The sequence below is a fragment of the Lipophrys pholis genome, assembly GCF_963383615.2.
Source record: "Lipophrys pholis genome assembly, chromosome: 19".
Lineage (NCBI taxonomy): Eukaryota > Metazoa > Chordata > Actinopteri > Blenniiformes > Blenniidae > Lipophrys > Lipophrys pholis.
The window spans coordinates 5741306-5753004 of record NC_137647.1 but is presented as its reverse complement, the minus strand read 5'-3'; the positions used below and the strand labels follow the sequence as shown (position 1 = coordinate 5753004).

Below are 11699 nucleotides of genomic sequence, written 5' to 3'. Positions count from 1 at the left end.
AGCAGAAGGATATATTTTACCAAATCTACTTTTTTGCCACATCTTCCTCATCATAAGTCTTTAATGCTTGCAAATTAAACAACGACCCCCCCATCTTTCCTACCCTCTTCCTCCTCCCAAAAAAAAAAAACAACCTTTCTCTTGGTAGCTATTGGTTTCAGTTCAGGAATTTCAACACATGCCCCAGCAGACCACAATTGACAAAGCTCAGTCAGTCTTATGAAATGACTGCAGGGTGTAGGTGCTGTCTACCGGCACGCAGCTACACACACGAGAGGGCTTAAAGGGAACGTGCAGTGCAGACTGGAACTGGCAAACCCTTTGAAATGACAGTGTTTCTCAAAGTAATTCACATTTTCTCCTTCAGCTGCCACTGGAAGTCCAGGATTTGTGTTAGGAGGTTTCAAATGCGTATCAACTCCAGGGGTCAAGTGTTTGTGTGGCATTGGGTTAAGCTCACACTTGTGCTTGGTTGCAGACCAAGTCCTGCTTTCTGAGCAATTCATGCAGAAAACTAGACGATCTCCGATGTTCACACACCCTTTTGCTAAGTATACCAACAGCTTCAGGGTGTCAGGTAAATAAAAGCCGCAAAATTACAGACAGGATCTGTGCAAACGCTGGTAAATGTGTAACAGAAAGATACCTTGAATTCGAATGGACTGAACAGCAATAAACTTGTCCAGAAGCACGTGGGCCGCAGGTTTATTGTGTGCAAATAATAGCGATAACAAAAAAAAAAAAAAAAGCTTAAGTTCAGCCTATATTATGCATGACGAATGCAATGGTGTTTCTGCACAAGCGTGCGTTGCAGCTAGATGACACACATTTACTGTAAACACGTTGCTGCATCATCACATACCTGCATTTGTCCTGCCCTGTGATGACTCCCTTTCCAGGAGCGGCCCTCGTCTGCAGTGGGACTGCCAGATCTCTGGAAGACAGTCAGTCCGTGTTGATGCAGGGAAAGAAAAAAAAAAAAAAAATCAATGTGTTTGTGGGAAATTTTACAAATCTACAAAGTTTCACATCCACGGCTGGATGGTATGTGGAATATTGGGTTAAGCATTAACATGTCAGGCAGGTGAGAACCACAAGGTCGCGGTGAAATGGATTATATTGTGCACAGAGTAAAGGTGCTTCATGCAGTGTGTGCAAACCATTGTAGGGCTTTTACACAGTGCTAAATTTATCTTTTATTTAAGTGTGTAGTGTAAATTATGACAGGTTATTATTCTACAGGCATATGAAAAGGTTTTGGCCTCTCTCTGAGACTGTATGATAATTTATTATTTTACAGAAAATAACTACAGTACATTTATTTTCTAATAAAAGTAACTTTTTAGCAATTTCAATGAATTAGGGATTTTGAGTGTTTCGCCTCCAATCGTTTACAATTTTACCAATGGTTATCGACTGACGTTAGTGCACATATCAAACAAGTCTTGTTTAGACTTTATGCCTAACAAAAGACTTTCTAAATGGCACAACTGAGACCTGAAATGAGTATCTGATGCCAAAAGTGTTGTCAATAAACAATACTGCTATGTACTTTTCCAACTGCATATGTCTGAATTTTGTTACTGGGAGAATCTCAAGCATTAATGAAATACCCTTATAACATCTGTACCTCACATCATTTAGTCAAACCAAATAGTTAATTTGTTCTCGATTTTCCTTAAATTATGCCAAAGTAAATGTGGAAGCAAATTTTTGTTTACAGTCTTAGGTGAGATTTTTCTATTTTCCATTTCTGATTTTAATTGTCAACTAATCCATTCATCCATTGAGCCCGTCTTGCTCTCGCTGCTAAAATATGCTTTGACCAGCTTACCTGCAACGAGGTGGAGGAGTGAGCTCGCGATAGATACCCGCTGCCGGCGTAGTGCCATTCTCTCTCGGTGTCTCCTGCGTCGTCCCACTCTCTGGAGGGATGTTTGCTCAAGGAGTGGCTGAAACGGCACAATTGTCGGTCAGATCCGACTTAGTCCTATAAAATCCCATGGAAACATAGTTTGTTGTAGGACTACTTCAAAAGGTGCCAGGAGAATATAAATACGTAAATCCACAAACGCTGGTGTAAGTTCACTTGTAATCTTTTGTTTATCAGGTATTTTATCGGGTATCAGTCCGTGAGTGTTACAAGCCTAACCTGGCAGGTTTGAAGAGCTCTTGTCTCCGGACAGGCTGTTGGCTCTGTGGGTGTCCCACGTGGCTCGGACCCTCCCTCTGCTGGATCCTTTTCACCTTTGGCAGGTCAGCCATCATGGCATACTCCTCCCGACTCCGCCCTGTGGATCCTGCTGAGATCTGGCCCGACTCGGAGGACTCCATGGAGCTTTGCGAGGAGGTGTACCTCTGGATTTGAATCTGAGGTGAGGGAGAGGGGCTGCGTGCATGATGGGTCGGCCTCCTGTCATCATTGTTACGCCTCCCGGCCCCGGGTTTGACACTTCCGGGACTCCTTGGTGTTTCTAAAGTGACAAAAGCTGTTCTGGGCCTGTTTGTTGTCTGTCTAGAAGGTGAAGCGGCTCGTGATAATGAGGAGCTGCGGGGGGAGTGAGCCGAGTCCCGCCATGAGTGTGGTGAACTACCAGAGGTAGACTTTGTGATGGATTGTGTGTTTTTTCTTCGAAAGTCGCTGCTGGAGTCTCCATTCATGGCACTTTTGAGGACTGAGTGTCCCGCTGGTTCGCTGTTGCCTCGCTTGGAGGGAGAAGAGTTGGGGCTGGTTTGAATCTTTCTGTTTAAGTAACTGGAAGATTCGGACTTCCGTGGCAAATGATGGTCAGACGCATCGTAATTTTTTCGAGAAGGCAGTGAGCTGAAGCTATCATGACATCTGGCGGAGCTGCTAAATTCAGATTTGCGCAGCAGAGACTGAGAAGGAGCTTCATAGTTTCTCCTTGAGGGGGAGGAGTTCCTACTCTGATGACTACGATCCTGTAATGAACCACTTGTGTTTGTTTTCCTGAGTTGGTATTGACTGTGTGCTTCATGGCCTTTTCGTCGAGGAGAGGAAGATCGGCTGCCCCTATCTCGAATGCTACCAGCGGTGCTTGATCCAGTCTTGCGGAGTATCGATTGACTCGAAGTGTCATAACCTCGTCTCGAAGGCAACACACTAGAAACTTCATGCTCTTCATCATCCAGTCCATTTCTAGTTGACTGGGTACGCAGCAGAGCCTGGCTTTCAATATCGTAGCCTTCCCTTATTGGGGAACCACAGCGTCCGTGGTGACCTCGCCCGTTGAGCGACATTATTGATTCCGATTTACGAAGGACAGACTGACCAGTTGAGCTGTAATTTCTCCTTGTCGGTGAGGGGCTATGACTGTCTCGAAGACTCACTGACGTCCTTCTCGACGGAGAGGAAGTACGGCTGTTGGATGCACATCGACGTGATACACTACTAGTAACTTCAGTTTTGCGAAGGGACATTTGACTTGAGGAGTTGTAGCCCTTCCTTGAGGGAGATGAGCTTCTGCTGTCAGCCCGTCCATTTAAAGAGCTGCTTCCCTCTGTTTTCCTTAACGCACTTCTAAAATCTGAAACAGTGCTAGACTGAGACTTGACCGAACTAGCGAGCGGTTTGAAGTTTCTGGGTAAAGTTCCTGACTCGACACGTTGTCCATGTGAGCTTTGCATGGACCCTTTGGACCCTGGAGCTATTTTTTGTGTCCAGCCACCTCCCTCAAAGTTTTGCCTGCTGAGAGAAGTAGTGGACTCACTGCGTCTGAACGCTAAGTTCGTACGAGAGGGAGAGGAAGAGCGAGACTGCCCGGCCGAACTTTGCCTTGAGGGATCATACCGTCCAGACTGTGGATGGGAGGACATGTGAGACGAAGGGTTTCCCCGACTGTATGAGCTGCCGAAAGGTTTTCGACCACTTGAGGCCAGTGACTCTGCAATCTTAAAAGGAGTAGGACTTGGAGAACGAGGTCCAACTTGTGCCTCAACCTCAACCGCAATTTCATAAGGATCAGGAGGAGGGATCTCCATAAAGAGGTCGTCATCTTGAAGTTCAGGTATCTGCCTATCAGATGCTACTCCCAGGTTGGGGTTTCTGAAGGGCACCGTGTCTTTGGGCTCAATGCTTCTGTGGCTGAAGATGGGATGGCCTCTCTCGAAATGGCGATAAGGAGTCGTTGGGCTGTTATTTCCGAGCGAACGGGTGCCTGTCGCCCTCCCGAGGGAGAAGTAGCCACTTTCACGCTTCTCCCTCTCGTCTTTTAACCCTACAAAGAAAAGCAGGATCTTGAGATTGTCACAGAAACAGACAGAAGACGAGATGCACACATCAAAGTTCAACTAGCAGAGGTTTCTTCACACAAACCGTGCTATATTGTATTACTGATAATTGTTCCCGGACACCTCGGCAGGTGACAGCAAATAGCATTGCCGGGTAAAGAACACCTCTGACGGTAACTGGATATAGTTTGGTCAAGTGCAGGAAGTCACTCAGCCTCATACTGCAAAGAATATTTAGTCCTGCATGTGTTTAAATAGGATCTGTAAATACATTTACATTCACTCTACTTTTAACTGCATTTCCAGCAATTTGTTATCTCCTTAAACTCTGACTTTCAATCCATCTCATCTACTGTAACATGTAAGGACATTTTGAGAGGACCTGAGCGTCTATTGAAGCCGCCTCTGCTCTGGGCTTCGTCCATCCAGGCCCGGGGGTTTGGCCGGTGGGGTGGAGGGTCAAGCCGGGTCATGCTGGGTTTGTTTGAGTGTCGTCGGATCGGCAGATATTCGTCTTCTGCACTCGCGGAGCCACTGAACTCTTGGTAGTCACTCTGGTCGTGACAGCTGAGTTGAAGAGAACGACAATGCCGAAGTTAGAAACCGTGAGGGATTTTAATTGAGGAAGAGAGAAGTCGCCTCACACCATGTAAAGTCTAAACAATAAGACTATTTATCATAAAACTAGTTATGATTTCAAGCTTTTCTGATTGTCTTGTTATCATTGTCCCAGAGTCTCACCTGTCTGTACTGTCGTCGTCGCCGTCACAGATGTAAAGCTCACAGTCGGGGCTCAGGATGCACAGAGGGAGCTCCTCGTAAACCCGACGGCGTCCATTGATACCACAGTAGCTGCTCACCACGGACAACCCATCAGAGTCCTCCTGATAGGGTGACCAAGACAACCACGGGCCAATCACAAAGCAGCAGCAAACCCCATCTTCTTCCAAGTCTCAAACCTGCTGTGGCCAACAATTCTCATCTCCTGCTAAACACACGGATGACTCTGACAGAAAGCAGCTTTAAAAACTGACAAAATACACAGAAGCTTTACAGTAAAGTGGAAATACCTAACAAATCTTCATCTCTCTGCGTGGCTCCATCCATGAGAACAAACAGTTCGATGAATAGCGTCTGTCCCCTTAGTCCTCTCTGACAGACACTCACATGTTCAGTCTGCTGTTCGATTAGGGTTACACCTCTGTAACTCAACCCGACTCGTGGCTTTCCTCATTAATTTTTCAGCACTTTTTTTTTCTTGCCATAAGCCTTCCTCTTGAAATGTTTTGAAACTGAAAATTGAGTATATTTGTCTGTGCAAATTCCCAAATCTGGTAAAAAAAAAAAAAGATTTTATTTCTAGGAAAGGTCGACGCTCTCAGAGCTTCAGCAATGCATTTGTGAACGTTATATTTGGAGCTAAACTGCTGCTCAACATGCAGGTGTAAATACCTTTCTGGAAACGAGCAGCAGTTGTGACTGTTTCAATGCAGCTAACATAATCATCATTTTCTGCGTGTCCTGCGTCAGTCTAATGTTACAAGTGATTCCCAAGCGAGGAGTTGAGTGATTCAGCTTCGTTAATTTATAATAGGACCCGCCGTTGCCACCCTGCTTCACGTCACCGTCTTATTCTGATCTTTTCTTCTTTTACCGTAAGCAACTGAGTCATACTCAGTCACATCAGCTGTAATTACATGTTATCTACTCTTATGGCAAAGTGGCTTATAATTTCTTTGCTCATCCATGGATTATATATATATATATATAAAGAGCTTTAGTCTTGAAGATGTCCAGTTGAAATGGATCAGTTTAAAGTGTAATCACAAAGCTGAAGTTCTGATCCTCAAAGCAGGTCAAACAAGCTCCACTGCAAATACTTATTTAGTCAAATGCTTTTGCATCAATGCTTCAGTGTTTTTCTGTTGTTGTGGCCTCACTAGTGACCTCTAAGTTCTCTAACTAATCCTGTCTGTCAGTACGCACTGTACCCCTGGTTTCTCATCAGCACCTCCCTTCTTCCTGGTTAACTGGCCGCTCTCCTCCCACCCTCTCTCTCTCGTTTCTCTCTTTACCTTGCTGCTGGTGTCTCTTTCCTCCGCCTGCGACTGGATTGGCGTCAACAGCGCCGCTTTGCTCGATCCGATCTCGGGCCCGGTCACAGTTGTAGTGTCTGATCCAGGCTCCGCGGTGGATTTCTGCTGCACAGTGACCTCGGCGCCATCACCCACGCCGGCGTGCAGGTGCCTCTGGCGCAGGCAGTCATGGCAGCGGGAGGGGTCGAAGATGTTTGGCTGGAACTTGGGGCAGATGGGCTCATCGCCGGAGAGGGGCATGATGAGGCCGAAGGGGGAACTTGGTTACTCATTGCATCCCCACGCATGTAAAACTAAGAAAAAACTATGGTCAGAATACCCACACTCTAAAACATACACCAGAAAGACAGGCATTAGAACTGAAGGTTACAGCACACTCAGAGAATAATTGTTAATTCTCGAGGTGTTGTTCGTTGCTCATTTTTAAAAATCCGATAATTGCAAAAAAAAACCCCAAAAAAACCTTTGGAAAAAATTATACATTTAGTCACAAGATTTAAAAGTTTTGATTCAAATATTTGAGCATCTCCCAAACATCTCTGAACAGACAGGAATGTATAAATACTACAAAGTCCAATTCATCTCAGTCACACAATCGTTATACTTTTCTTTGATCTGGGTGAATAGAAAACTTCAAATCTTTTTTAAAATGTGAATTCTCATTACAGAAATGCCCAAGGGATTACTTGGAAACCAAGAAGTGATGAGTTTGGCTGAGAAACTGCAAAAAAACACAAAGCAGCTGTTTTCAATCCACATAAAATAAAAAAAGATGGTTAATTTCATGGCTCAAGCAAGATCTAAAGCAGAACAATTAAACACTAAATAATCACACTTGAGTGTAGTGAAACACAATCCAGTCAGCGCTGTCAAACCTCTACAGACTTAACACAAACCACAAGGCAAACACACACACACACACAAACACTGTAATTTAACAGCTCTTGGGAGCACAGAGCCTCTAGGAAAAAAAGTAGGCATGGTGTCAATTAAGGGAAGTCTGCAAAATATTCTAGAAAGTCTTTGCCAGAAAAAAAAAGCAATAAAAGACAAGAATTACCTCCCGAGTGGCTGCGGCTGTCAGCTCCAGTTTGAGTTTTGTCATTAATAGTTGGAGCTGCCCATCAGACTCCCATTATGCACGTGCCTACTCTACCCATCTTCCCTCTCTATCCTCCCGGGCTGCCAAATGCTCAGATCAATCCGATTGGCTGCTCCCAACAATGGGTGACACTGAAGCATCGGTGGCCGCCATGGCAGCTCTCGGTTAACATGGTGGCGCCGACGAGGGAGGACGCAGCCCCAGAGCCAACATGGAGCCAGTGGCCTGCCGGTTCCTCGATTGAGGGGTTGTATTAAATATCAGGGGCTTTAGAAAGCGAAATGAAACGCTCATGCCAGTGACAGCTGGCCCCTGCTGGCTCAGGTTAACGTAAATAAATAAACACAGGTGGGGTGGGGGTTAACATACATTGAGCGTTCTCCACAAGATCAAATGAAGACATTCCGAGAGAAACTGGCTATATATGCTGTAGATCTCCCACTCACACACAGGTAACACTGAGCTGAGGAAACAGAGCTCAGGGTTGGTTTCCTGATGTTCTATAGAGGATGTTGACAACAGCATCAGGTTTCCTATCAAACAATAGAGCACAGAGGGACACAAAGCCTCACAGGACACACTTAAAGTAGGAGACGGATCACTGCAACACGAGGTTCAGTAGTAAACAAACATTTTATTTACTCAAAATTTAATGTCTGACATGTTACAAAACAAATACAACATTTTAGTTTGACACTTCTGCATCTTCATTTCACAAACTTGTCATCACGCAGGAGCAGAAATACTGTTTGAGTCTTTTATAGATGAAACTCCACAAGAGTTCAAGTCTCTCCCAACTTGTTTGGTTTCTGCACGCGCTCTTTCAGTCGTCGTGATGCCGCCTCTTCCCGGTCTGTCTGCGTCTCTGCCGCTTGCTGGTCCTTCCAGCTTTGCTGTTGCCATCTGTGGCAGCAGGTCTCTTGTCTGTCGTTCGGCCTCGTCCACCTCGGCCTTCCTGCTTCCCTTTCCTCTTCCGCTTGCTGGTGTAAGTGCTCAGCGCCGTCGTGAGGGAGCGGATCCTGCAGAGGTGGGAAGAGAGGGGTAAAAATATACCACCGATAGTGAGAAGGTGCAGGAAGGCGTGGGTGAATCAGATTTACCGTTTGCAGAAAATGTCTGATTGGACTGCTAATTCTCAACACCATGGTGATTTGACACACATCACAATACAGGCATGATGATCTCCGTTAGATAATGGCACCTGAGGCAGTCGATGTTGACCCAGTCCTTGACTGATTAGATATGGCAATCATACTTGTGATGTGCGTATTTGAATATTTAAGCCAGATGCCCTTCCTGACACAACCTGCTCCGTTTATCCGGGATTGGCACCGGCACTAACATCACACTGTCTCGTCTCATGAGAGGCTGAATCTCAATTTTGACAAACACAAAATATTTTTAAAATCCATATCACATGACCTAATTTTGTGCAACTGAATATTAATATCAGCCTTTTCTTAAACATCCGACATTACCTTAACTTTCAATAACATTTTGTGCTCCTGAAAGGAAACCAGCTTACTTAAAAATTAGAAGTTAAGTAAGCGCTCCACAATGAATGAATGTGGCCTGGAAGAAAAACCCCAAACCCCCGGGGTTAAGAGAAGCTAACTGAACAGTTACACCAACTACACTGTTTTGTGCGGGATAATCTCTGTGAGTAAAAAAAAACCCCCACCTTTAATCGTACATAAATATTAAAAATTAGTAATATTTTAACCTGCGTTTAATGTACATATATACAATCATACAAGTATTACTATACTACTGTCCTTCATTCATTAATACATGATAAACAAAGACAGACTATAAAGCAGTAACATAATACTGATTCATAAGATTATCTGTGCTGTGTAGAAATCGTACTTTTTGTTCATAATTGGATTGCCAGCTTTCTTTGGCATTGATTCCATTTTCTCTTCTTTTTCTTCCCCCTTCTCTTCATCCTTGTTTTGCTCATTAGCCTGGAAAGCAATGAATTACAGTGTCAATACAAACAACTATGTCAAAACATGTCATCACTTTAACATCTTATCACGACATTTTATTGTTTGCTATGTGTCATAAATTGTCAATTCTGTCCAATTTGACATGATTATACAGCGACACAAGCAAGACAACAAAAAAATGTGCTCAACTTCTTGTCCTGCTGATTTGTGTTGAGTGTGTTGTTTTGACAGCTGTTGTGAACTTTTGATAGAATATATGTCTTGAATTAGCATCCGCTGTAGTATGAATAGTTTTTAAGTTAAATTTTCAGAAGCAAACTATTAGTATTCATGTTATTTGTCCAATTTCCACATATAAAAACCGTTTTACCAGAAATACATGGAAATGTAATCCTCATTTACCCTTTCAAAAGGCAGATTGTCAAACAGCCTGTTAAGATGAATGATGTCCGAAACTTTTACCTGATGATTTGTTGCCAGTGCGAGCATGTGAGTGCCAGTCAGGTCGAGGTCACTGATGGTTGTCACGGTAACAGTGTGGTTGGGGTGATCATACTGCAGAGACTCTGTTGTGCAGGTCACCACGTCCTCCAGGTCATCCTCTGCTTCCTCTTTATGAGTGAGAAAGGAAGGTTTACACACTCATGATAGAAACTTTATTTCAAAGCCATTCATTTATATTTTTAAAGGTTTTAATTTTTCAACTAAATTAGGTGGATGCTTTTTTTTTTTATCCATTCAGAAACATGCAGTCAAACTTACCCAGAGCCTCTGTCCTCTCCTTCAGCATCTTTACGTACTCCTTGTGCCTCTGCAAAGAGACACAACTAAATGAAAGACAAGCACATCTTTAAAATTAAAGACTTCTCTGACAATGCACTTACTTCTTCTCTGACTCTGATCTGCTCCTCTCTGATTTTCTTTTTAATTTCTGTCACGGCTGCTTTCCTCCTCTCCACTTTTCGTTTGTGGAAACCAGTAAGATAATCTCTGAGAAAGGAAACAAGAGAATGAAGGCACCAACGAACGTAAACCATGTATATTTTAAGAAACTATATGAGTTGTTATCGTTTTGAGTTATCAGAAACACTGTTGGATATAAAGGTAATGCTAGTAGCTATCCGCTGCTCATAAACACCGGAAACACTTACTGCCTGTCTTTGTCGTCAAACGTCACGATCAGTTTATTCTCTCGCTTCTTAGATCCCGGCTTGAATTTAGCCTTTTGGGAACCTTTAAATTGTTTTTTTGTGTTTTTCATGGCGCACACGTGAGTTCTCCGGGAGAAGTTGGACGAGTGTTTCCGTGTTCTCTTAAAATACGTCCGATGAGCAACACCGACCGTAGACTGGACGTTCCGCTGGGTAAAGGACACCGGGTGGCGCTCAAGGAGCGGCTCCTCTCAATAAATCTATTTTAATTTAATATAATGTTTTAGCAAAACGATTTTATTTTGTTCATTTCTTCAACCTCTTCCTTTAATTGATCATTTAAAATGTTTCGAACTATGATAAAAAAAAGAATTCATTCATACTCATATTTGAGCTAAGACAGATAAGTTGACCTCAGCTTCAGTATATTCGTTCTATGATGTGAAATAATTCTAAAGCAACCTTTATAAATGTTACAATCAGTGCATAAAGTCTAATTTATTGGACTTTCTTCCAGTCAATGAGCAAAATTAAAAGGTTAAGTTTATATCAACTACTTATTTGCGTTCAATAACGACATTAAGTTGAGAATGGTTGTACATATAGTCAGCAATATTTCATTAAGCTGGCTGGAAGCTAAGGAAGTCTGCCTGATTGCATTTTCAAATAAAATTACACAAGAATTAAATTCACAACAGCTAAGAATTGTGGAAATAGAAGCTTCAAACTTGGGTGTTATAATTATTCCATCTATTCTTTGAGAAAATTTAAGTAGTTGAGCATAGTTTACTATTTCTGTTACAACAGTCTTTAGTTTTAATATGTATTTTATATGAACTGCTACAAGACAAGCTCTTGAGGCAACGATCCTCATAAAATTACATAAAAGTTTACAACAGGTGAATAAAGTGTTCCAGGGATACCTGCTTGTTAGTCTCACATGACGTGAAGCAGTTAAATGTATAAAAATTCTTCTTCCATCCTGCTTTATCCACCTCAGCAATCCTGGACGTAGGCAGCCACCTGAAGACTGACCAGGTAACGCTAAATATTAAAGAATAAAGTAGATAGGATAGCACCAAGTGGAAAATATCACCTTATCTTCGTACAAACGCTTTACAAAGAGTTGGTGTTTTTACAGAGTACC

General features: G+C 43.0%; 1 protein-coding gene across 1 annotated transcript; it reads right to left on the bottom strand.

Moving 5' to 3' along the window:
- Positions 1 to 8059: 8059 nt before the first annotated feature.
- On the bottom strand, positions 8060 to 10717 carry nol12 (nucleolar protein 12). Its single transcript, XM_080487126.1, has 6 exons — positions 10553 to 10717; positions 10286 to 10391; positions 10164 to 10212; positions 9864 to 10012; positions 9319 to 9416; positions 8060 to 8468 (listed from the first exon to the last, which is right to left on the bottom strand). Exons 1-6 carry the CDS (start codon positions 10660 to 10662, stop codon positions 8273 to 8275), a joined length of 708 nt encoding a protein of 235 aa, XP_080343252.1. The 5' UTR covers positions 10663 to 10717; the 3' UTR covers positions 8060 to 8272.
- Positions 10718 to 11699: the final 982 nt, after the last annotated feature.